The 27,198-nt window shown below is 37.6% G+C and overlaps 3 protein-coding genes across 4 annotated transcripts in view; 2 read left to right on the top strand and 1 right to left on the bottom strand.

The window, feature by feature from the left end:
* Window positions 1-1,416, bottom strand: part of LOC141782903 (protein lifeguard 3-like) — a 10,207-nt gene extending 8,791 nt beyond the window's left edge. For both annotated transcript variants that reach the window (XM_074659748.1, XM_074659749.1), the window contains exon 1: window positions 1,277-1,416. The gene's annotated coding sequence lies outside the window, so the exon portion shown is untranslated. The remainder of the gene's footprint in view (window positions 1-1,276) is intronic.
* On the top strand, window positions 1,285-11,993 carry pnkd (PNKD metallo-beta-lactamase domain containing). Its single transcript, XM_074659747.1, has 10 exons — window positions 1,285-1,463; window positions 3,101-3,216; window positions 4,168-4,280; window positions 5,097-5,155; window positions 5,773-5,865; window positions 6,307-6,470; window positions 7,760-7,846; window positions 8,037-8,152; window positions 9,522-10,210; window positions 10,255-11,993. The coding sequence occupies exons 1-9, from the start codon at window positions 1,285-1,287 to the stop codon at window positions 9,693-9,695; spliced, it is 1,101 nt and encodes a 366-aa protein (XP_074515848.1). The 3' UTR covers window positions 9,696-10,210; window positions 10,255-11,993.
* Window positions 11,994-13,958: 1,965 nt separating this feature from the next.
* gmppaa (GDP-mannose pyrophosphorylase Aa) lies at window positions 13,959-25,347 on the top strand. Its single transcript, XM_074659746.1, has 12 exons — window positions 13,959-14,124; window positions 15,634-15,731; window positions 16,029-16,132; window positions 16,352-16,544; window positions 16,717-16,776; window positions 16,864-16,994; window positions 20,611-20,745; window positions 21,629-21,726; window positions 21,809-21,855; window positions 22,012-22,104; window positions 24,218-24,386; window positions 24,723-25,347. The coding sequence occupies exons 1-12, from the start codon at window positions 14,085-14,087 to the stop codon at window positions 24,821-24,823; spliced, it is 1,269 nt and encodes a 422-aa protein (XP_074515847.1). The 5' UTR covers window positions 13,959-14,084; the 3' UTR covers window positions 24,824-25,347.
* Window positions 25,348-27,198: the final 1,851 nt, after the last annotated feature.

The raw sequence follows: 27,198 nt of genomic DNA, 5'->3' as shown, positions 1-27,198 counted from the left end.
TAATACTACACTACTCCTAACGTTGATTTCAGTAGAATATTAATATATAAGAATATTTTCCTAAAGGTCTAGGCTATATTTCCCCTATAAATTGACCCAAAATGTTATATTGTGGCATATTACTATACAGCCTACTCTAGACTACTGTATTGTTAAATTAAAATACAAAGTAGCCTAGATAAATTATTGAGAAGTGGACCAACACTTGGCTTGATTCCATATTGACGCCATATACAATTAATTCATTAATTAATTCATTAAAAAATATGTTTAAATGTTTTACAATTAACGCTATTTATGTTATATAAAGGTGTACTACTATTTTATTTTTATTGTTGTTTATTATTATTTTACTATTATTTACCTTTTAGACACCATTATTTTCTTAATCCCAGGGACCTTGTGGACAATCATCTCAGTGCTTCAACACTAATGAATGGACAACATGCAAAGTCTCTTCTCAGAGCTTATGAAGTACTGAACATATATGATGATGACCCCTAGAGCTACTATGGAAGAGTGCAGTCTTATTATTTATTTATTTATTTATTTATTTTTTCCTTTAATTATTTTCTACCCTCTTTTATTTTTGTTATTGTATTATTTATTTTTTATAATTTAAGTTATCTTTCTTATCCAGTTGTGCCTTGTATGTTAGAAGTATTGAGTTTAGATTACAATGCCTTAATGTTTGTAAATGAATTATCTTATTTTTTTACATTTCTTTTTATTTATTTATTTATTTATTTATTTATTTATAGGGAATAAACAGACACGAGCAGGAAGTTGAGTTTACAGAATATTTCAGATCTCTGCAGGTTTGAATGAAGCATCAGCTCTGTGTGTAAAGTTACACATAATAATAATAATAATAGTAATAATAATAATAATAATAATAATAATAATATGTTGGTTATTGTTTGACAAAAACAGAGAAAAGACAAAAACATACAAACTAGATTTAGATTTAATATATCAATATATATATATAGATATATATATCTATATATATATAGATATATATATCAGTATATACGTTATATATGTAATATTTATATATATTATATAAGGAAGAACAAGAGAACATTAATGCCAGTAAAAACACCATTATATGATATATTTATAATGAAATTGATTAATGATGTTAATAAATAATATGTACTTGTGGTAATATTCTTTTTTTTTTTTTTTTTTAATGAATTATTTTCAATAAAAAAATAAATAAAAAATAAATAAATGTTCTTTATCTCCTCGCTTCCGGGGTTTTGCGTCTCGCCTGACGTCATGACGTACCGCTCAGAGGCTATGGCGCTTCCTGACTGGATTGTAACGCTGGTCTTCGCCGCATCCTTCTTCTGTTTCTTATGTTTATGTGTCCGCTACAGACGCAAAGCACAAGCTCTCTGGAGGAAACTGTTCAGCAACATCATGGCCCGCTCGGAGAAGCCGTTGTTCCGGATTGCGTGAGTATAATATGAACCCTCTCCTTAAATGAAAACAAGCGTTTGTTATCATCGCGATGATTGTCGCTAGCGTAGCAGTGCGACGTCTCCAACCAGAGAGAGGCCGTCCCACCAAACTCCATTCACATAATGTTTGATTTATAAATTGCTCAGCCAGTCGACCACTGACATTTACATTAAAAGCATTTCCTTAAACTATAATAGCCACTCTTTAATTCGGCACACTTACTTATAGTTTGACGACGTTTATTTTAGGAGATTTTTACAATAACATGATGCCAGCCAGCCAGCTAATTGTAAGCTACTAACGTTAGTTTATGTTTAAATTACCTCTGCTGCTGGGTGGAACACGCTACATTTGCACTTGAGTAGGCGTGACTCCCTTATCTTTTGAAAGATGGTGACATGGAAGGGTTTATTTGTATTTATTTATTTTTTATTTCAAAATGACAGTATACATAGTAACAGCAGAAAACATTAAAATCATTTGCAAACGAAAGAAGCATAAAACATAAACAAAGAGCTGTGACAAACATAAAAGGAGAACAGAAATGAAACGAAACCAACATAAAAAAAAAACACAATAAAAATAAATAAATAAGTAGATAATGATACATTTAAAAACATTAAAGATATTGCATACATTCATTGTTTTCACTGATTTTTTGTTTTGTGAGGAAGAAATTGTTGCCACATATAGATCCATTTCTTTCATAAATACAAAGAAATTAGGCTTTTTTTTTGGTAAATTTACACTTGTGAATGTGGAACTTCGCAAGAATTAAAATTAAATTAATAAGAAAAACATGCATTACTGTCTTTGTCACTGTAATCATAGCAACCAAATATAATAATTATATAGTACAGTGCAAAATCTGAGAAAATGTTAACAAGTATAAAATTATTGACATCTGTCCACAGAGACAGGTGGAGACAGAGCAACATTTCCTGCTACAATGTAGCATATGAAGAAATTAGGAAAACAATCTTTACAAAAATTAAATGTAAACTCCAAGATTTTGATTCCCTCTCTGACCAAAATAAAATACAGCATCTACTTAGAGAAAATAGTGTCATCGCCATAGAAGCTGCAGGATATATCAGTGCATGTCACAGCCTAAAAGAGACAACCACAACAACAACACATACTAGATGTAACTCACACTCTGCCTTTTATTTACTTCTCTACTTCATGTTTTTTTTTTGTTTTTTTTACATTTATCCTTTGATATTGCAATATATTGTTATTAATTGTTTTTTATTTGTTTGTTTGTTTTATTGACACAACAAACATTAATTACTTCTTTATTGTTTTTCTTCCATTGACATGCATGCATGTCAATGGAAGAAAACAAAGTAATAACAAAAGTAAAGTAGTAAAGTAATAACAAAAATATTAAATTTTTAAATCTCTATATATTGTAATTTGCTTAATGAATTGTATATATGTATATATATGTTTTTGTTTTTATTTTGTTCTTTTTTAAAAAAAATATTTATTATTGAATTGACGCTTTGGCAATATTGTTCACCTGACGGACATGCCAATAAAGCAACTTGAATTGGAAGGGTTAGCATTTTTCAGCCGCTGCTACCACACACAATGTTTCCTAAAGCCTGTTTTACTTGTTCCCCAGATACACACTCTACACTAGGACCAGACTGGGCTACATGTACTACAAGAGACAGATGAGGAAAGCCCGAGAACATTACCCTGCTGGACACTCCACAGCTCAGCCCGTGGAGTTCAATGGTATGCAGAGATATGTTGTACAGGATATACAAGCACATTGTATTACCATCAGTAGAAAAGGTGCTGTCATTTCAAGACATACTATGAACATTATCAATCAATCAATTTATATAGCACATTTCATATAACAGGTGTAGATGACTGACGGCAGACTCAAAGATAAAAAGAAAAAACAGGATAAGAACATATAAGATAAGAAGGTATTACATATATAAAAACTAGGGCTGTCAAAGTTAACGCAATATTAACGTGTTAATGCAAATTTGTTTTAGTCAAGTCAGCACACTGAGAGCTGTTGTTGGGCTTGAGTTTGCCATGTAATGATTTGAGCATATTTTTATGCTAAATGCAGTACCTGTGAGGGTTTCTGGACATTATTTGTCATTGTTTTGTGTTGTTAATTGATTTACATTAATAAATATATACATACATTTGCATAAAGCAGCATATTTGTCCACTCCAATGTTGATAAGAGTATTAAATACTTGACAAATCTCCCTTAAAGGTTTATTTTGAACAGAAAAAAACGTGATTAATTCGCAATTATTCGCTATTAACTCTGGACAATCATGCAATTAATCGCGATTAAATATGTTAATCGATTGACAGCCCTAATAAAAACATATAAGATTAGAAGGTATTACAATAAAGTGGGAATAAGTTGAGAAGGTATTATTATTAAGAAGGTAATAACAATAATAATACTGATTCTAAAATACCACACACTAAACACAACTAAAAGCTTGCATTTTTAGTTTGCTTTTAAAAGCAGACCGTAGTTCAAGTGGCAGAGAAACCATAAGCTGATTTAGAATTTATTCGTGGTATAGTTGGGAGACCTTTACTACTATATGTACACCTTTAATACTACATGTCTACTTCTATCATTCTAACTGAAGAAGTTTAATATTGTCCTGAATACTTAATTAATGATTCTTTGTCTACCCACAGGTATCAAAATAATCCCCATCCCGGTACTGTCTGACAACTACAGCTATCTCGTAATCGACACAGCTTCCAGTGTTGCAGTTGTTGTCGACCCTGCAGACCCTCAAACAGTTCAGGTGAATGCCTCTACTGTCAGCTGTGTGCATTGAGTCTAGATCTCATTTAGGGGCTTTCAGATCAATGTTACTATGCAGATAATGAGGACATTTCACTGTGCAATTGCTGTAGTCCTCTATGTTGCTAGAGGGGACAACTTGACTTGGCTTGCTGCAGAAAAAGTTGAGACATGTCAAATATTTGATGTCATTGCAACACCATCTGGGTTCAAAATTAATGGTTGCTTTGTCTTTATTTCAGACAGATTTTTTAGATAGACAGATTTTGTACACCGTGTACCACACATCTGAAGTTATATAAAGACCTCTGAAGATATCAAATGGTCCCACAGATGCTTTAACAATGCAGTTATATTGCCAAAAAAATGATTTGTTGAACAGGACCCATAACAATGTGCAAGTAGAGAGGTACAATGGGACTGGAAAATTAGTGTTATGTGTGAGATTGTTTTTCTTGATCACAAACTAAGCTCACAAACCCAAAGTGACTCTGTGACAATAATGCCTTTCTCTTATTTGGTCAGCTATCGTACATTTTTCAGTATCACTTTCAGTGCACTTCCATTTTTATTGCCTTACAATTATATGTATTTTACTACAGCCATTGATTGTTAATAGTTGTGGTTGTAGTGAATGAGCGTTCGTGCATTCTCAGCAACATCCATTACAAGCACCCAAGTACAGACTAATGTCATACTGTGTCAATGTCAATAGTCGTAAGTACTTTGCAGCTCAATGGGCTTTTGAATGAAATGCTGCTGAAGTGTGGTTTGATATGGTGATTGAAGGTTGTGACGGCACTTGTCATTTTTTCAGGCAGTTCTTGAGGGAGAGGGAGTGACTTTAGAAGCAATACTCTGCACACACAAGCACTGGTGAGTTTTATAGCTTCATTATTAGTTGTTATGCATGCATCCACGTTGTTTTAATGTGTGGTTTGTTATTACATTTTTATACACGAGGAGATGGGGCTAAATATACCAAGTATGACAGATTATAAAACTGTATTCTGTGTTAAGTAAATATAGGTAAACATCTTTTTTTTGTGATCAAATTATATAGGTTTGAAAGATGCATTGGAAATTATGAAACAAAGAATTATATAATTCAAATCAAAATGTAAGTAATTAAAAAATGAATAAAAATAACAACAATAATGTAATAATATATAAAAAAAATATTATAATCATAAATTAATTACATACAAATAATCAAATTATTACTAATAATAATAATAAATACCCCCCGCCCCCTAAAAAAATAAATAAACATGGTGTTTTCATGCACACAATTGCTGGTGTTCTTATTTTAACATGTATTATACCTCATCTAAGGGAAACACCAACACTAATGTGCATACATTTGAAAATGACAAAATATATCTAAAATAAAGAGTACGGGGTTGAAGTGTAGATTGAAGGCCAAAACAAATGCTTAACTTTCTAACGTGTCCACAGTACTGACAAGCCTCTGTTTTCTGTTTCATTTGCAGGGATCACAGCGGGGGAAACAAATCGTTGAAAAGGATTCACAGCTCGTGCCGAGTCTATGGAAACGCAGCTGATAACATTCCTGGCCTCACGCAGTAAGTCGCTGCTCGCTCAGTATCCAGCACACTGCTTCCCACAGAATCACTCGGACTGTACTGAGTCCTGTCTTGTTCCCTCTGTCAGCACTAGTAGCAGCTGACTGCACGGCACATTATCATGGTTTGATAAACTGCTCTGTTATGCCTCGGGGAAAAAGTGTGTTTTCCAAAATGACTGACTTCACTAGATAAACCAGAAAAACGGCGTTGCCTCATTTGTTTAGATTGGCAAGTACATTTTAACATCAACGTTATTTCAAAGAAGGGGTATCCTTTATGGTTCAGAGATACTGCACATATATCAAAGTTATTCTTATTATATAAGTTTAAAAATGTACTTCCCAAGCCCCTTTCTGCTTATTAGGTAACAGGCTGTCGTAATAAATTTACATCTTACATTCTCCTTATAGCACTTTTCTTTTCTCTCTGTGTTCCCAGCCCTCTCTCACACAAGGACACGGTAACAGTTGGCCGAATGCACTTTAAGGGGCTCTTCACTCCTGGACACACAGTGGGCCACATGATCTACCTCCTGGATGGCCGGCCGGTCGACGCCCCCTCCAGCCTCTTCTCCGGCGACCTGGTGTTCCTCTCAGGATGTGGTGAGTTACAACACAACGGGACCCATAGAAATGATCATATAGAACTGACATTGTGCTTCACAGCAACTCGTGTTTTTATGTAAAACACAGAAGAGACAGAAAATACCCCGTAATGGGCCAGTGAATGACTGGAAGGAGATAATGAATTGGCTGTTTGCCAATGCTAAGCTAAAAAGTCAGCGAAAATCAATGCATGAACTTGTCCTCATGCAGAGATCTACCCACAGACAACTTGAATATGAAATTAATTATTATAGTAGGTTGTAATGTAGAACAAGCATTATCAGGTCAACCAGGAAATCAGGGCACTGTGAACACAAAAATAGAGTGCTTCTGACCTGTTTTTACTATGTAGAGCTGCAACGATTAGTCGACTAATCGATTAGTCGATCAACAGAAAAATAATCGGCAACAATTTTGATAATAAATTAATCGTTAAAGTCATTTTTTGTGCAAAAAATGACAGGAAATGCTGTTTTCAGTTTCTCAAATATGGCGATTTTGGGCTTTTCTCTGTTTAATATCATATTATACTGGATATCTTTGGGTTTTGGACTGACAAAACAAGACATTTAAAGATATCCCCATGGACTTTGAGAGACTGGGGTGGACATTTTTCACTATTTTCTGACATTGTATTGACCAAACGATTAATCTAGAAATTAATCTACAGATTAATTGATAATGAAAATAATCATTAGTTGCAGCCCTAGTACTATTATATTTTTATGGCAGAATCCTATTAGTGCAGATACCTGGTGGCTTACCTATAAACATTAGACCTCAAGACCAGCTGTATTGTACAGCTCCTATCTGTCTTGTACAGGGAAGGCATTTTGAATCCATGGCTCTGGCTCATATTCCTACTTTTGATGCTCACACACACAGAGCACCCAGCCTCTCCACATGCCCTCAGCATGTCCAGTAAACAATGAACACACGTCATTGTCATCTCTACTGAACACTACTACTACATGCAAATCGTACCCCTTTCTATTTCCACCAAAGCATGCAAATTAGTTTTGCTTTGCCAATCCCAAGTGTTAGTTCTTGAAAACGCAAAGCACTGTAAATGTCCTTATAGCATGGTTAATGTTGAATATTTACCATGTTTCCTTGGTTGTGTTTTAATCTCATTGTTACTTATATGGTGGTTGTTTTTACTACCCTGTTCCCTAGAGGCTATAAGGAATTTAATAACAGGAAATCTGCAGGTGTCTAACACATCATAAAAGGATCAAATTAAAAATACCGTTTACTTGAGTAAAACCTGGTGTTGTGGTTTTCAGGGAGGATGTTTGAAGGCAGCGCCACAACAATGCTGTCATCTCTGGACACAGTCGCCTCCTTGAGTGATGAAACTCTTCTATGGCCCGGTAGGAAAATCTTCTCACTTGTCAGAGACGATGTAGATGTGGAGGTGGTTTGAATGTGTTGCTGTGGCTTGATTTCTGTACTTTGATAGACATACTGCAGCAGAAGAGGAGGTGTGGGGACTTCTATAGACTGTAAGCATTTAAGTGCGGGCATGACTTTTTATTTTTGTGCCCACCGGCTATACTTCAGGTCATGAGTATGCAGAGGACAACCTGCTGTTTGCTGCTGAGGTTGAGCCTCGCAACGCTGCCAGGGAAAACAAATCTCAGTGGGTGCTGCTGCAGCGAGGCCAGAGGCTGTGCACGGTGAGAATGATGTATTGCCATTGTTATGCCTCTGTAGCACGCCGTTCCAGAGAGGATTCATGTTGTCCAGCACCTGGGAAGAAGGGTTTATCACCTGCCTACAGTGGATGTGTTGTCAGTGCCCGAGCGCTCCTCATCCAGAGCTCTCTCAGACGAGTCTCATCTGTGATACAGTCTGCAGCAGAGCAAAGGTTCACTGTTGAGTGAAGGGTCTATCCAGAACTTAGATTAGTTTTTATCTGACATCTATACAGCACGGCACTAGAGGCAGTTTCACTCATCTGCAATAATAGGCCTTTTTTACAAAGGATATTTTGACTTGTCATAGCAGCAAAGGCATCGGTGTTACTGATAACATTAATGATGGCTCTGTCGTATTCAAGTGTCCATCATGCACCATACCAGGACCCTGAAACTGAAACAGCTAAATGGAAGTCATCATCATTAATTTTAGTATTTACACCTTCGCTTTCCCCCACAGTAGCCGTGATTCCATTCACATCTTTTTATGCACATTTTGAAGTATCACATTAGAAGAACTGTATGGAAACGGCAAAGTTCAATAAAACTTCCTCAATTGTGGAAAAAAAGTTTTTACACTTGCTTGAGGTGGTTTTTGCCTTTTATCAAAAAACGAGTTGATGCGCTAAATGGGCGTAGTGAACATTTAACTCGCATGACTGTTTCTGCTGTCGGCGTCTTCTCGGATATTCCCATAACGTGTGAATGCTCGTCTTTGTAACCAGACAGAATGAAACATGGCCAATACTTACTGACATGAAAGAACAATAAAAACTTGTGCCTAATTCACATTTCTCTTTTTGCAACTTTTCAAAAGTTCACTTAAACTTCACTCGACAATTGAATGGAAACACGGCTAGTGACATGTTACAACACATTAACAACTACAGTGGTTTATCTGGCTTGCTGTGATACTACCTCCGCCTCTGCTAGCTTATTGGCAGTGCTGCTTTTGCTGGATATCCATCAGCTACACATATTTCAATTTGCTTTGTGTTTGGAAGGAGAGATTTACATTAAACAATATGATAGCAGAAATTCCCTTTAACACTTGAACTCCTTGTTTTAGCTGCTTTTAACTTCTGTGATCCAGGGCTTTATCATCTGGATTGGCAATCACTGTGTATTATGCTCAAGTAAATGCATGAAATGGAAAGCTAAACGGTGATTTATTGTTGATGACGAGGACGTTTCGCAGCATTTGAATTGGGGCAGAGATGCAGAAATGCAAAGCAGTGCTGTTTTAAATTGGCAGGAACCACTTGAATGAATGGCATATGAATCACTGTGGCTGCTAGAGTCACATCAATTCTCGGAGGGCTGATTTTGATGTGCTTTTCATTTTCAGTGTCCTTCCACTATTGGAGAAGAGAAGCAGTACAATCCTTTCCTGCGCAGCCACTCCACAGACCTCCATCTGGCCCTGGGTGTGCAGCAGTTCCAGGATGAAGACTGGACCCAGTTCAGGGCTCGGGTGCTGGAGGAGCTGCGAAAAAGCAAAGACCAATTCAACAGGAGATAGTAGTGGAATCACTAAAAAGCAGCTGAACACGGGCAAACAGAGGAGGGAGCTCACCTGTACTGGACGGTGGTACGTTGTAAAGATAATGCTGAGCGGAGCGCCGAGGTATGAATGAAACGTTAAAGAAACCAGTTTTGTAAATTCGAAGGGGCATTAAGTCATTTTTGACCTTTATCAACCTCTATCAGAGACCACTAGGAACAATAGTCACAACATAGTCATTACCTCTCCATTTACTGTATAGTGTGCTAGTTTTGTGTTTGCAGACAGAACAGTGCACAGTGTTGCCTCTTTAACACAGAGACATAAACAATAATCTAGATCTGCATGAGAAGCTTTCTGTTGTTTTATACATTGGTACAAGTAGATATGTGATTCTGGTGTGCATACTACATGGGTTAATTTAGCATGTTAAGTACTGTATTTTTATTGCATAGTGTGGTTTATTTTTAAGACAAGCAAATTGTGCATTGTTTAAAAACCTTACATGAAAATCTTTGGTATGCTGGTTTCCTGTTTTTACAGTGTTGCTGAAGAGTAATGAACTTCTCCATGGAAGTTGTGATTTTTGGACTTGAATATTTGATTTTGTTATATGATTTTCAGCAACAATGGTACGTTTAATTTAACAAATCATACTTGTACTTTGTGTTAGCACAATGGATGGGTATGGAGAAAAACAAGTCTGTACACTAGCCTTTCATGTGAATCTTTGTTTGCTGAATCTAAGAGCCAATCTTGTTTTGACTTTTTGTTTTGAGAGATGTTGCTGACAGTAGTTCTTGATGCTTGCGATTGGGCTACTAGCCCTGTTTCATTTTAGAATTCACTAAGGACCTGATCACACTGAGACGCGTCGCTAGAAATACGTAGAGTTGCACCGCTCGTCATTGTCACACTTGGCCCAGGCAGCCAATCATATCAAGCAAGAAGCGGGCTTTACTACTACTACTACTACTACTTACTTACTTTACAATTAAGATAGCAGCCCCCGCTCCACAAGTTTTAAAAGTGGCCGCGCCTGTAGCGAAGCGTCTCGGTGTGATCAGCCCCTTAGATGTTAGAGGTGGAACACATGTTTTTCTACTTCAGCCCTTTTTTGGATCTCTCAGCAAATAATTTTTTTCTCAAAGGCAGAATGAGTAGGATTTGTTGGTTGCGGTTTGGAAACACAACATTTAAAGTTAGCCCCTCCTCGCCTGCTCAGCGATACCAGAAGCTCACGCCCCTTTACCGCGGTTAGGTTTAGGGTGCTCGCCAGCGGGTGAAAGCCAACCCCAGATTCCCTCTCGTTTTGGAACGAGCTTTGTCCGCTTGGTGTTTCGCCTCGCTATATTTGCAGTTATTTCATCATTTTCTTAGCTTCGTCTAGGTTGCGTGCTACAATCTGGCACCTGGTCGCTACGCTTTTATAGAGGTTGACGCCCAGAAATGTCCCAAACACAGCAAAATAAGAGAATCCAGGCAGAGGGCAGGTTCTCTGCAGAAACAGACACCGCCACACACTGATAAGTGGGTCATCAGTGATGATTGACAGGGATTATTTTTGTATCGGTCTATTCATTGTTTGGGGTTTTCTAGGTAAATCCTACTCAATCTGCCTTTAAACTAATTGTTCCACATTTAGCATTGTATTGTTCAAGTGTTAGTAGTTGCACTGTGTGAACATGAACATGAACATGTGTGTGAAGGATTTGACTGGTTGCGCATTGTACTGTATGAAACAGACTGAATTACTGTAAAAGGGATGATTTCTTCTGTTAGCCTGTAGATAACTAAACATACAGGGTGATGTTGAATCAAGCAATCTGTAGGCAATACACTAAGTTTTGCAATCATTTTAGTTTAAAATGTGTAATATTTAAGAGTTAGATGATGATGGAAAGATCTGTCATTTTCTTCCTAATATGAGAATACAATGTGACATTGACTGCAGTATTCACTTTAAATTACAGAAGGAATATTTTATAGCCAATTTGAAAACCAAAATTGTACATATTTTTAATATATTGAAGGATTTATTATACTGTGACGAAACAATGGACGCAAATTATTTCAGTATAATAATAAAAATATCTTCTTCCCATGCACATTTGATTATTTCTGTTGTCTTTTTTATAAAGGAGATGCAGCATCTGTTAAGGTGGAAACGGGCCAGAATGCAAAGGAATAATCCTTTAAACTTTTGCGGCACTGTGAACGCTCCTCAGATTCCTCCCTTGCTCCTGCAGTAGGGCGGGTATCAAAGCTCCTTCTCCCCTGGTGATTGTTGACTAAAATGTTATTCTGTTTGTTTGATGCAGATTCCAAATCTTATTTGCATATGTTTGAGTTATGAATACCACCACATGGGAGACTGTTTTACTTCAGGTTACGTTTTAATGAGGGCATATGAAAGTAAACTCCTTCATTAGAGCTGTGTATGTGTTATTTGTTGTCTTTAGGAGTGTTAAAAACTGACAGCTGAGTTATTTCTCCCTCTGCTTTAACTTCCCTAAACTCAAATAAGAGAGTAACCTACTTTATGCACATGCAAAAGATATTCGAGAAAAGAGAGACAAGGGTGAACTGAACTTTCTGTCGACAAAGCAGTGTGATAAAACAGAAGAACAAGCAGTAGTGGGTTGTGTCTTGGGTCCACCTCAGGTGCTAGATTTTAAGTCTTTTCTCTGTATAAATCAGAGGAAAGTGGAATTAGTAATTTATTACTATGATAATACTGTTTGAGTTTCAGAAGCAGACGTGCATCAGCACCTGAAACTCACAGGCTCTTAATACAATACAACCACAACCAGAAACTGCTGCTCTGACTAACACAAACTCAATCTACCATAAAGCAATGTACAATCCAAGGACAATTTACTGTCTTCTAGGTCATTAGTATTACTATTACCGTTATATTTTATTACTATTCCTCCATTTAGGTCTTTTTTCACTAAAGATATTTTGATGTGTCTCAGTAGTAAAAGAACAGGTGTGAATGATAAAGTTAATGATCGCTGAATTCCACCGAGCTGCTTCGGTTAATGTTGGTTGGTAACACCTGTGCTTTTCCTGCCATAACAAGTAAAAACGTCTGCCTTGAAAAAGGCTTATTACAGATGCAATCTTTGTAAATCAAATAACATCATGATCATGAATAATTTTCCAGAGGATAGGACAAACATCATTTGACAAGATAACTCAAAACTATTAGTGGTAATTTCAGTAACACAAGGGATTGCTTTATGTTTTGTTGTAATCTTAGATTAAAAAAAACATAAGGTATGATTGCTTAATATTTCAGGAAGCATCAGTATCACACATACAATACACTTTCAGAGCATTTCTTACAATGCCGATTTTTTTATGATTGTTGATGATTAATCGCAAATAAATCACACATTTTTATCCGTTCAAAATGTACCTTATAAGGAGATTTATCAAGTATTTAATACTCAAACATGCTTTCTTTATGCAAACGTATGTATATATTTATTATGGGAAATCAATTAACAACACAAAATAATGACAAATATTGTCCAGAAACCCTCACAGGTACTGCATTTAGCATAAAAATACATGCACAAATCATAACATGGTAAACTGCAGCCCAACAGGCAACAACAGCTGTCAGTGTGCTGACTTGACTATGACTTGCCCCAAACTGCATGTGATTATCATAAAGTGGACATGTCTGTAAAGGGGAGACTCGTGGGTACCCATAGAACCCATTTACATTCACATATCTTGAGGTCAGAGGTCAAGAGACCCCTTCAAAAATGACCCTGAGAGTTTGGAACTAGCTTTAAAACTGAGCCCGCTACAACCTAAAAATCGCAAGTTGCGTTAATTCGTTGAAGAAATTAATTTGCTAATCATCTGATCTACCAAGTGCACAACTGACTATATACACTTTGTTTTATGATTGATTGTTCATTAGGTTTCACAACAGAAGGAAACTAATTATAAACTTAATTCACTTTTTATAAATATGTATCAATATGAGAAATTCAAATTTTTTTTTGTATTAGTTAATCAATTATTTCACTAACTGGACTATTATTTTTTTTGTATTGATATTTTTAATTGGGATGCCTTTGCTGCCTCTTTTATTAATCAATAATTAAATACAGATAAATACTGCATGTCACTTAAATAACACCTACTGTTGCTCTCTAATCGTCCACCATAAACCTCTATAGTCTCTATAATCTCCTCCGCTCCGCTCCACTAACTGAACTCCGCTCCGTGTTTTCATCCTGATCCCGTCGACGTCACAACCAGGAAGTGGATACTGAGTTACTACTCACCAGACAGCAGCTACCTGACAGCTACAGGTCCTACAGGTGGAGTCTTCAGGTAGTCTTCAGGAGGCAGTCTGTCACTAATCACAGCTTCTCGGTCAACATGTTGAAGGCGGTTGTTTTAATCGGAGGCCCTCAGAAAGGTGAGAATAACTCTTATATACTTGTGTCGTGTGTTCAGAGTGAAGCTAGGTGGCTAAAGCTAACAATAAAGCCCCTGCAGGCTGATCTGGTTTCTATCTCTGACGTGGCATCATGAGGGGACTCCACACAAACTACAGGAACACAACAACATTAAGACTTAATCTGTTATGACGAACTGACAACATGTTAATAACAATACTGTCTATGCAGGTAGCGTGACGTCCTGTACCTGTTTTTACCCTACTTATTGTTATTGGCTCATTTAATCACCCACTAGACTCAGGGGTCTCTCAGAAACCTGCAGCTCTAAAGCTCCTCTCCTGTGGCTCCCTGTGGATTTATAAACATGGGCATTAATAACTGTTTTTTTGTTTACATTTTCATTTTTATTTCTCATTGTTGAAGGTCTATGGTACGACGTTACGACAGAGTATTAAGGCCATATTGAGGACAATAAATAAATCAGAGAATTTGAGAATATAGTCATAATATTACGAGAATAAAGTCAGACTATTACGAGAATAAAGTCAGACTATTACGAGAATAAAGTCAGACTATTACGAGAATAAAGTCATAATATTACGAGAATAAAGTCAGACTATTACGAGAATAAAGTCACAATATTATGAGAGCAAAGTCATGATATAAAGTAGTAATTTTACGTGTTATTTTCTTTTCTTCTTGTAAAGTTAGGACTTTATTCTCATAATATTACGACTTTTTTCTCGTAAAGTTAGCACTTTATTTTCGTAATATAACGACTGTTTTTCTCGTTAAGTTAGAACTCTATTCTCGTAATATTATGACTTTTTTTCTCGTAAAGTTATGACTTTATTCTTGTAATATTACGACTTTTTTTCTCGTAAAGTTATGACTCTATTCTCGTATTATTACGACTTTTTTTCTCATAAAGTTAGGACTTTATTCTCGTAATATTACAACTTTTTTCTCGTAAAGTTATGACTTTATTCTCGTAATATTACAACTTTTTTCTCGTAAAGTTATGACTTTATTCTCGTAATATTACAACTTTTTTTCTCGTAAAGTTATGACTTTATTCTTGTAATATTACGACTTTTTTTCTCGTAAAGTTATGACTCTTCTCGTATTATTACGACTTTTTTTCTCGTAAAGTTAGGACTTTATTCTCGTAAAATTACAACTTTTTTTCTCGTAAAGTTATGACTTTATTTTCGGAATATTACGACTTTTTTCTCGTAAAGTTATGACTTTATTCTCGTAATATTACAACTTTTTTCTCGTAAAGTTATGACTTTATTCTCGTAATATTACAACTTTTTTTCTCGTAAAGTTATGACTTTATTCTCGTAATATTACAACTTTTTTTCTCGTAAAGTTATGACTTTATTCTCGTAATATTACGACTTTTTTCTCGTAAAGTTATGACTTTATTCTCGTAATATTACGACTTGTTACGAGTAATATATTACGAGTGATCTGCATAATAATCAGATTTGCAAGTAATAATCACCGACATTGCTTTGCAGGCACAAGGTTCAGGCCGCTGTCATTTGAAGTGCCCAAACCCTTGTTTCCAGTAGCTGGTGTGCCCATGCTGCAGCATCACATTGAAGCATGTGCCAAGGTGAGTGTCAGTGCAATACTATAGTCACTGTGCAGCAGAGTATTAGCAAATGTAGTTTACAATGTAGGGCGATTCTGGAGGTTTAGATTGTTCAAAGGTTGTTTACTTTATGTAAATATGTTAGCCTATATATTCAAGATAGAGATTATATTTGTGTTTTGTGTTAAACTTGAATGAAACCAAATAGAAATTAAATTTAAGTTTAGTCATTCTTTAGTAACTGTTGTCCTATTTGTTGTGATGCAGATAATAGCCCTTAACAAAATCAGTCCAATAATGAACATCTTTTGTTACAAGGTATCGAATATGAAGGAGATTTTGCTCATCGGCTTCTATCAGCCAAATGAAGAACTGACCAGATTCCTGTTTAATGCACAGCAGGAGTTCAAAATTTCCATTAGGTAAACAACAGAGCTCTTAGCTACCTCATTAAACAACTACAGACATACCAAGTTACTTGCATATGGAGCATTCATAGCAATGACTTATATTTAATATATTGCTTCTTCTTTTTAAGTTAATGTTGTCTGTACCGGTGGTGCTACTTTTCCTGCTGTGGTGCACTGCCACTGCTGAATGACTGCAGCAGCTATGCTGTTCTTCCTGACTGTCCACTTCAGGTATTTGCAGGAGTACGCAGCCCTGGGCACCGGAGGGGGCATCTATCACTTCAGAGATCAGATTGTCTCGGGCAGTCCAGAGGCTTTCTTTGTCCTGAATGCTGATGTTTGCTCGGCGTTTCCTCTCGCAGAGATGCTCAGCTTCCAGAAGGAACATGGAGAACCAAACAGCTTTGTTATCCTTGGGACAACGGTGAGATTGTTGTTACTTTCTTTAATAGAACTTGTAAAATGTAGTCAACAAAACTCCCAAAAGTTTTTCTTTCTGCTATATATTTGAGCTTTTTTCATGCTGAATATAAAGAAACATCAGATCTCAGTTCTTTGATGTGTCCTAAATTATTCTGCCATTCTTCTCTTATCAGGCAAACAGACAGCAATCCATGAATTACGGCTGTATTGTTGAAAACGAGGAAACACATGAGGTATTTAATCCCTCCTATCATTTCCCTAAATAGTCACTATTTCACTATTTCACCGTAAACTAACAACTACTCCTCTTTTTTATTCAGGTTTTGCATTATGTGGAAAAGCCAAGCACATTTGTGAGCGACATCATAAACTGCGGCATATACCTCTTTAAGCCCGACATCTTCCAGCACATCGGCTCCGTCTTTCAGAAGAACCAGCAGGACATGTTGTTGTGAGTTGAAGCTCTTCCCTCGTGGGGATCCGTTTGTAGGGGAATGCATGTGAATACCATTTATTCCATTTCTTTGGCTCTCTTCATTTGTCCTTTTTCCTTCCCTTCTCCTCCCTGCCATGATTTCTGTTTGCTCACACAATCATCAGATATCCGTACGATGGGTAAGTCGGTACATTTAGGCTGCACGGTGTAGTTCTAGAGCACTTAGTGTCTGGTGTGAGCTGTAGAAAGATGATAAAGGCTGAGATTGCACAGGCTGATTTGTGAATGTTGGCCTTTTTTCTGTGCACTTTTTTCTGCCAAAAATGATGCACCTCACGTTTTGCAAGCAAGCAGCTTGTTTTTATGTATTTATTTATTGTGTCTCTTGGCAAACTTTGCCCTTGAAACGGGCATTACAGCCCGTCAGAGATTAAAGGAATAGTTTGACATTTTGGTAAACATGCTTATTTACTTTCTCTCGGAGAGTTAGGGCCTGTGTCCATGTAGCGTCTTTTTCTTGACAGAAATCTATCTTTGTTATGATAATGTCTCTCTTTACATGTCGTAAAGCTCTGGATAGACAGACAAGGCCAAAACAAGCTCTTCCTCCCATTTCCTTGGTAACCGTGGTTACGAGTCCTGCAGGATGATTTGTTTCCTGAAAAGGAGCAACGGTGATGTCACCAGCGCTTTCCTGAAAAGCTCAGATATTGTGAACTAGAAGAGCTCCAAGTGGCCACACAAAAAGGGGGAGTGCTCAGAAAAAAAACCGCTTTGTGGACACAGGCCCTTAGAGGAGAAGAATTGATGCCACTCTCATATCTGTTTTGTAAATGGGAAGCTACAGTGGTTAGCTTAGATTAGCACAAAGACTTGGAAATAGCTAGCCAGGCTCTGTCCAAAGGTAACACGATTCACTTACCAGGACGTCTATATAGTTCACTAATTAACACTCAACCAAAGTGTAAAAACAACAATTAGATATTTACAGTGGGTTGTGTGCTGGACTATTTTGTGGTTGTCTGGCAACTGCTCAGAGCCAAGAAACAGTCCGTCACATAACCTGTTCTTGTTTTTACACTTAAGGTTAAACAAATGACCTATAGAATCTTAGTTAGTGAACTTTAGAGGTGTTTGTCGATGGATGTTGTTACCTTTGGACGGAGCCACACTAGCTGTTTCCAGTCTTTGTGCTACGTTAAGCTAACTGTCAGCTGGCTGTAGCTTCATATTTAATGGACAGATATGAGAGGGTTATCAATCATCTCATCTAACTCTGCCAGAAAGCGAATAAAATGTTCCCAAAATTTAGAACGTTGGCCTTAAATTGATAGTTCGGGTGTTTTGAAGTGGGGTTGTATGAGGTTCTTATCCACGGCCCTCAGTTTGGTGAAGCAGACACGAGTACCACCACGGAAGCAAAGCAATGTGCTGCTGTGGACAAGCCTGGCAGCAAAAAAAACACATTTTAGCCACCTAAAAGAAAGGCCCACCTAAAATAATCATTATCAGTTTAAGTGTACACTATATTTAGAATATTTCCACTGCTTTATCTTGCTGTCAGACAGCTCTTTCTGACGGGGAACTGAACTGAACATTAAACTTATCAATGCTCTCTTCCAAGCTGGGAGCGTGCCGAATGTCATCTACAGTAAGTAATACATTGACTATGGATAAGTATCTCAAACAACCCCATTTGAAAACACCCAAACTATCCCTTTAAATCCTACAGTACAGACAAAATTCCCTTGAGATAGATAACCATATCTGTAGGTATTAAACATCCCTTTGTCTGGTATTAGGTTTAGTTTTTGTCGACCCTGTTGTAGCTTGCTCTCCCGAGTGTCAAACACTGCATCCTGCATTTTGCAATTGTCTGTTAATCTTCTTCAGGGCGAGCACTAAACTTAACTGACCTCCTCACGTCTATTTTTATTTACCTTTAAGTTGTCCCTGTTGTTTCTTTAGGTTAGCGAGCAAAGACTCATTAGATAGCTGAAACGTTATGTTACACAGTTGCCAGTGAGAATTGTGTAATGGTCTTTTACTGTATCTTGTGAATTCTTGCTTTATTTGTTAGCTGTGCTTTTCTTCTGAACATTAGAAAGAGCTTCCTGTCTGATCACAGCTTGAATGTGCATGTGGACAGACTGCACCCTGGTCAGAAGCCACAACACATGGGATCAATATATGGACTTTTTTGGACACTTTTCTCACTTTCAGTGTTTTCAAATGTTCACTGTAGTGTAGTTGACCAAACATTTGGCATCCCAAGGACACTTGAAATATATTACAAAAAGGTCAAAGCACACTGCATAATTCACCTGCTAACATCAATAGCACTTAAATGAAGCCGGGCACCGAATCAGCAAAACTGTTGAACACATCAGAGATACTTGATAGAAGGGAGATGGGTTGGACTGCTAAATCTCTAGGGGAGCACTTTGCCTCTAACCACATCCCCTCCATTTTGGTAAAACTTCGATTATGGGTGCAATCCTTTAAAATATTCTTTTCATCAATATTTAACACTCTGTTTCATCTTGGGGCTCTCACAATACACTACGCCAGAGACCCTGATTAATACGGAGCACGTACTGTAGACTCTTCTACTTAAGTTTTGGATCACTACGAGGTAATCAGCCCTGGTTTCAACCCATCAAAGTTAGTATCATCGATGCATTTTAACTCACTGCCCTCGTTTTACTCTCGGGGGCTGGATTATAGGGCAATAAATTCCTGTTTTTCTTTGGCTTTAGAAAACTTTAGAGGTAATGGTGCCACTGGGTTGGTTATAACTGGGTATTTTAGAAAATATCAAAGACTATTTGAGCACAAGTGGGGTAAAGAGAAAGCAAACTCATCCTCAATTCTTGTGTTTTCTTAACTGGCATAACTTCTAGTACAAGAAAATTATAATACAATACATTCTGTATATTTGAATTGTTCATTAGGTAGTGAGGGAGAATGGTGAATCAGTGTTAGTGGCTGTAGAGGGAGAACTCTTGTCTGCAGGGTCTCATCATCTGCTTAGTATTTAGGTTATCATTTAGTACATCCACTTTAGAGGAATCAGGGGGCTTCATTTAAAACAACAAATAATGTCTCACTTGATTCTCCCAAAAAAATATGGAGAGATAGGACTGCAACTGATTATTCTCATTGTTGATAAGTCTGTCGGTTATTTTCTGGATTAATTGATTAGTTGTTTGGTCTATAAAATGTCAGAAAATGGTGAAAATTGTCGATCAGTGTTTCCCAAAGCCCAAGATGACGTCCTCAAATGTCTTGTTGTGTCCACAACATTCAGTTTACTGTCATAGAGGAGTAAGAAACCAGAAAATATTCACATTTAAGAAGCTGGAATCAGAGAATTGTGTCGTCGTTGCAGCTCTAGAGAGAAAAGATATTGATATAATGATACCCAGATAGTGTCTGAGTTTAGTTTTGATGTTGAAGTGAAAATTGAACTAAATAAATGCATTCTTTTGTGTTTCTGTTCATATAACGTTGTCTTGGATTTCATTCTAACCCCTAACTTTGTGCACAAGATTGCATTTAATTTAATAAATGAGGCCCCTGGCCCCGGTTTGTATCTCAGTGCCATGAACTGGTGATCTGTCTCTTGCAGAGAGGAGCCAACCAACGGCTGGCACCGAGCGGAGGCCATCCGGCTGGAGCAGGACATTTTCACCGCCCTGGCAGGACAGGGCAAACTCTACGTGTATAAAACCCTCAGCTTCTGGAGCCAGATTAAATCTGCAGGGTGAGTGCACATGTCATGAATGCTGTCACATTCAAAAGGACATAAATTTGTCTTTGTGACAACCCCGTAGTCCGTAAAGAGGTTGGAGGAAACGAGAGAGGCTGGACTGTCATACATAGAGGCTTAAATAGTATTGAGAAAAAGTGATGATGGTGTGGTCAGATTGAACCAAGGTTATAATAGTTTGGAATTTTCAATTAGTTTTTATTTTAATTTCATTTTGACTATTCAATTTCATTTTAGTTGAGTTTTAGTTAGTTTTCAGAGTGCGTTTGCTAGTTTTACTTTAGTTTGAGTTTTCAGAAAGGTTTAGTTTCAGTTTGTTTTTGTTAGGGCCATTATAATGTCTCTAATGTATGTAGCTACATACACATGCAGACTACATGGTTTGAGAACTGTGTAGGAATGGACAAAATGTTCAATATTTAGTCTTTGTGCTACTTAAGGGTCCGATGCGAAGCACCGTCTCCTGGAATGTCAAGTCTGTTCAATTTCTGTGGTTCAACGTCACGAGAGTTGACGGAAATTCATGCTGTCTCCTTTTTTCAGCAGTAATATATTATGGCTATAAAACTAAATAGATTTGCGTTTATTTTTATTTTATTTGTATTAGTTTTTAACCAGGCAGTATAGTTTAGTTTCAGTTTATCAAAAATATTTTTCACTGCTAATTTTTGTTTTAGCTTCAGTTTTAGTTTACTATAATAACCCTGGATTGAACACAGTTGGATAGTATTTTTATTCTTTTTAAAGCAAACTTCAATTAACATTTAAAATGTTGCTCTTTGAACACTAAAACCAGACATTACAGCCCTCATTCAAAAGAAACAGTGTGATATTGATAGATATTGATGCGATCATACCGTTTGTAATCTTTTCCCAGGTCTGCAATTTATGCCAGTCGGTTGTACCTGAACCAGTATCACACAACTCATCCTGAAAGACTGACCTCAAATAAGGAGGGAGGGCCCAAAATAAGTGGTGAGATTCATTCATCTTCTGCAGCTTCGTTCCTCTCTTATATTGGAGACAAATCTATTCATACCTTCTCTCTTTTCCCCAGGTAATGTCTATATTCATCCTACAGCCAACATTGACCCCACTGCTACGGTAAGCATCCTTCCCTGTTGTGTTGTACCATAAATACATAGAAATGAACGGTTGCCTTTAACAGAACAGCCTTTTGTTAAAAATATTTCACTGCTATTGGGGTAAAAAAGTAAAATACAGGTGTGTCTTACTTTTCTTTTTCCTTCATCGATCCAGTTGGGTCCCAATGTCTCGATTGGCACTGGAGTGACTATTGGTGCTGGGGTCAGAGTTCGAGAGTCCGTCATCCTTCATGGTGCAACTCTACAGGTGAGTCCCTGATAGAAAGGACTAACAAGGTCTCTGATTTTATACACACACTGGCTGGTTGTTCCAATACCCATACTACCATACTATTTAGTAGGAAAGAAAAAGATTTAGTATGTCCCAATACATAGTATGTCAATTGCAGTATGCCAAAAAATACCAGGATGTCCTTCTACAACCGGTCGCATTTTGCAGTATGCAAGCCAGCATGCTTTTCTGGCTTTTCCGAACCAACAATCCTCTTAGCAGCGGACGATACGTCACTAGTGATGTATCTATGAAATAAACAAGAGAGAGAGCACAGACAGATGACCGCCGATGACAGCTCACTGACAGTGAATAGACAGAAGCCATAGGCTACTAAGGTTACACATTTTTGTGACTCGTGTGTATGTTAATTAATACATTAATATAGGCTGCATTCCAAAACGCATACTTTTTCTTTTATTTCAAATTTTGCGCTAAGGAGTGCGATGGATTTGAGCAAGAGGGTCAAAGTTCAAGGTGCAATGTTATGACAAAGTAGTATGTCCCAGTTGTGTGCATACTGATGTAACAGTAAGTACTTTGTAAGAGCAGCTGCAGTACGTACTGAAGTAAAAAGATAAAGTATGCGATTTGGAACACAACCTAGAGCTTTTTCCTCACCTGCACTGGTTTGGTATTTTGGTGTTTTGCCATGCACAGTAGGAACTGTTCTGTCTGACAGGAATTGCTAATGCCATTTTCAACTGATTGCCACATAAATAGGTCAACGAAGGTTTTGTTTAAATAAGAGCAGCCTTTGCTGAAAATACTCTCTCTCTCTCTCACAGTACAACCCTCAAGTTTGGAATTAAACTGGAACTCAAACTGAGTGAGCTGAAGGCAAATTTATCTGCCCATTCACTGCCGGTGACATCCTAACATTTTATTAGAAACATTATCCACACTTCAACAGTGACTTGTCTAGAATTTATCTTTAAGCTCTTTTGTCACACCAGAAATATTGTAGCCTGTGCCTCTCACAAAGATGTCATTTTTAACAATTTGGAGGCTGGCAATAATTTAATCCAATGTCTCCCGTGATGACTGGGTGACTCTAAAACGAATTTAGACTGCGGGTGACTTATTGGCTTTCATAGCATACTGCCTACAAGGACAGTTTGTTAGTTGAGCTATGCAGCACTTTAATCTGAAGTAATAAGTACTCTCATTTGGCAATGCTCACATGTAGGAACAGTATGTAACACTGTTATGAACACAGGTGGGATCCAAACGCAGGACGCAGGACAGGGTGGTGGTGGTAAGAAGAGAGAGTTTTATTGTAACAGAAGATCAGGATGAATGCGATGCCAGCGGGGAGGAATAGAGCTGATGGAAACCGAGGTTGGCGTGAGCGGGGAATGAGGGAGAAGTGTGGCAAGCAGGGGTAGGTTGGAAGCTGGTAGATTACTGGCAGGCAGATGAGCAGGAGGACAGACAGGCGGATGATAATCTCGGGACACAGGAGAAACAGGTTAGTGATGCGAAACACGAAGAAGCAAAATCACTTGGAATCTAAATCCTGAGTTTGCCTTGAAGTGTAGCTGCCACTAAGGTTGAAACAGCAATCTTGCAAGGAATGCTTGAAGAGCCAAAGTAGATATACTTCAAGCTGGTGAGAGGCAGGTGAGCTGATTCCAGACAGGTGTGCATGATCAGCAGAGCCAGGAGAACCAAGCGGGAACCTCCGGTGCTGAGAAATGAAGCCAACGGCAACTGCAGTTCCTCAAATCGCCACTTGAGGCTGGCTCTGAAACGCAGCATTAGGCTGTGCCATCACTGCCAAGATGACGACGGCCGCAGCCACCCACTTTGAGCTTCACAACGGCTCTTCAGAAACCTTCGGGTGACGTCACAGAAACTACGTCCGTATTTTATACAGTCTATGAGGACAAGGAGGAAGGGAGACCACACCAACACACAGACAAAACATAAACAGACAGACAGGGGAGCACTAGGAACACTAGGAAATCGTCACAGCTGTAACACACTGCACATATACATACCTGAAACCCTTTGATTTTTCAGTCATTATAGTTATCTGCTGGTGAATGAACTTCAGATGTTTTCTGTCATGTTGTTTCTCCTGTAGGATCACTGCTGTGTTTTGAACAGCATTGTGGGATGGGACAGCACCATTGGCAAGTGGGCGAGAGTAGAAGGAACCCCGAGTGACCCAAACCCCAATGATCCCTTCGCAAAGATTGACAGCGAGACCCTCTTCAGAGACGGAAAACTCACACCCTCGATTACTATTCTCGGTAAGCGTGCTCTGACCTTAAAGTGAAACCTGCATTGCTCAGATGCATTATTAAATATTCATTATATTCAGGAGCGTAATTGTATTTTTCGCTTAAGCATGTTTTCTTCTCAGAAATGAAAAGTCAGTGGATTAATGAAGGAAATGTTTCCATTTTCTAAATGTTGGTTGCTTAGACAACGATCCCAGCAGTTGTCTAAAGCTTTTATTTGAATAGTAAACAAACCAGAAATGTAAAATACATCACATCCTATATGCAGGAGTTATAACAGAAATGTACTGTTTTATGTCCTGTATACTGTGCTACACTAAACACAACCTTGCTTTTTCTCCTCAGGTTGTAACGTGAGCATCCCTTCCGAGGTGATTATACTCAACTCCATCGTCCTCCCGCACAAAGACCTCAACCGCAGCTTCAAAAACCAAATTATTCTCTAGTTAATCTTCCTCACTCTGCTGTCCACTTACTGTCACTGATGAAGGATGCGGCTGGACGCACGCCAGTGCCGCCGCTGAGTTACTGTATATAAGATGTCAAAAGTGAAGATATGGGGCATTCATTAAATAGTTTTGAAAGATAGATTTTTATATATTTGTCCTCGAGCCTTTATGCATCATTGGGTGTCAGCAACATTAGAGAGAGGCTAATCACGCATGTTGATTCACCTTGAGAAGCGCCGTCATGCCAGAGGTTCATATTGGGTTTTTTATTAACTTTACCGAACTGTAAAATTACTGCAGACACCGGTGTAATATATTTGGTCGGATGTAATATGATGTAAAGAAAAAAAAAGTTTATAGACGACCACTCTGTTGTCTCAAGGGCGTCCTTGACAAACTTGAGACTTCAGCGTGAGAAGAGGAATTATTAGAGAATGAAACTCCCTGGCTTACTGACTGTTGTTCATTTTTAGAGGTGATTATTTGTGTGCAGCTCTGATTAAAACCGTTTAACATCTCCATTGTTTGTCTCAAAAATTGACTACCACCATAATAAATCAGCGGGCTCGAGATTTACATTGCAATCAAGGGATGTTGCTTTTTTAAAATGTGAACTTAGCAGGGGGCCTTGAGACTCTGCCATATGAGCAGCAACAGCACATACTTAAATTGTGCATCCGCAATCACTGGAGGAACTGTTCCAATTTATGGATACAGCACATTAACATTTACTTATTAAGCCCCCGAGCACTCATGATCACTTCAGCACTTTTGTTCCAATTATTGCAAAGAGAGTGTCTATTAAGGAGCGATGTAAATTTGTGATACAGGAGCTGCAGCATAATATATTTTAATCAAGTCTCTTCACAAACTAGCCTCCAGTGAAAGGTGAAAAAACAAGTTAATGCATGTTTTTTAAATATTCCAGGTTTTATATGCAGGTGCTTTCCAATGTTGATTCAGGTGCCTTACTGCTTCTGAAGACTGCATCATGCCAGTCTAGATCATTACAGTGTTTTTATCCTCTTGGTGGGATGTTCATCAATTAGGCTAACCCCCCCATGCTCTTCACATGAAAGGCAATTGCTAAAATTCATTAGATCAAATAGGCTTCCCACTCTCAGACTTTAACTCCTCTGCTCCTTTAGTTTTTCTGATAGCTTTTCTTGTCTTGTGTTTTTTTGGAAAGGTTGTTTTCATCGATTTCCTAATTGTCGAATGTGTTCATGAAACATGTTAACGGCTGCAACTAATGATTATTTTCTCGATTAATCGATTACATGAAAAATGTTGATCAGTGTCTCCCAAAGCTCAAGATGACGTCCTCAAATGTCTTGTTTTGTCCACAACTCAAAGATATTCAGTTTACCGTCATAGAGGAGTAAAGAAACCAGAAAATATTCACATTTAAGAAACTGGAATCAGACAACTTTGACTTTTTTTCTTAAAAAAATTACTCAAACCGATTAATCAATTATAAAAATAGGTGATTAATTTAATAGTTGACAACTAATCGATCAGTCGTTGCAGCTCTCGACGTTTTATTACCCTCACATAGAATAAAAGTACATAGTACAGTATTAATACAAATTAACAGCATTGCCAATAGTAACAGTAACAGTCTGTGTAATCTGAAGTCTCCAGCTGAGGGAAAATATGCAAATGAACACATATTTATTAAGATAATGCCTCATTTGCATATTTAAACATGCATTTTCAAGAAACTTGTAATACAAAAAATAATTGCCTTAATGTAAGTAATCAACTAGGGAAGTTTCATAGTGATATCTATTAATAACAAATGTTACCCTATTAACCTGTAGTGTCTGTAATGTGTCAGAGAGCTGGTCGCTAAGCATCTGCACAGGAAACACTGCCGGTTCTTTTCAGGGAAGGACAACATGTCAAACTGAGACACAATAATCTCAGTAAAATGGTTCTGAGACGTTGCAGTTCAACAAAATTCAAAAACAAATGTAAATTGTACGGCCCCTGTGATATTTCGTCAACGACTCAATCATCTCTCTCATTTGCCTCTGATTTACAAACTGGAGTTACTTGCACACTGTACTCTCGGGGGTAAAATTGGACAGAATGAGTCAACATCAAGGCAACATCCAAGTGGTGTTGGACTAAATATCTTCCCTCAGAGATGAATTGTTTGTGTCTCTAACAAGGAAAATCAGAGATACAAAACCACACAATTTGTATAAAAAGTACAGTGTACACTCCAGCTGGATCAGACGGGATTATATCGAAGGTGTTGTATTCCCATGACATATTAGCTACTCATCTCAAGCTTTCACACTAACAGCTCCCATAATGTGACAAGTCCTTGTTGTGCCAGGGGTTGTGTTTAACATGGGGCAGTC

This window comes from Sebastes fasciatus, chromosome 14 (genome assembly GCF_043250625.1).
Source record: "Sebastes fasciatus isolate fSebFas1 chromosome 14, fSebFas1.pri, whole genome shotgun sequence".
Taxonomy (NCBI): domain Eukaryota; kingdom Metazoa; phylum Chordata; class Actinopteri; order Perciformes; family Sebastidae; genus Sebastes; species Sebastes fasciatus.
Note: the sequence above shows the minus strand (reverse complement) of the source record. Positions and strands in the feature narration are given on the sequence as shown.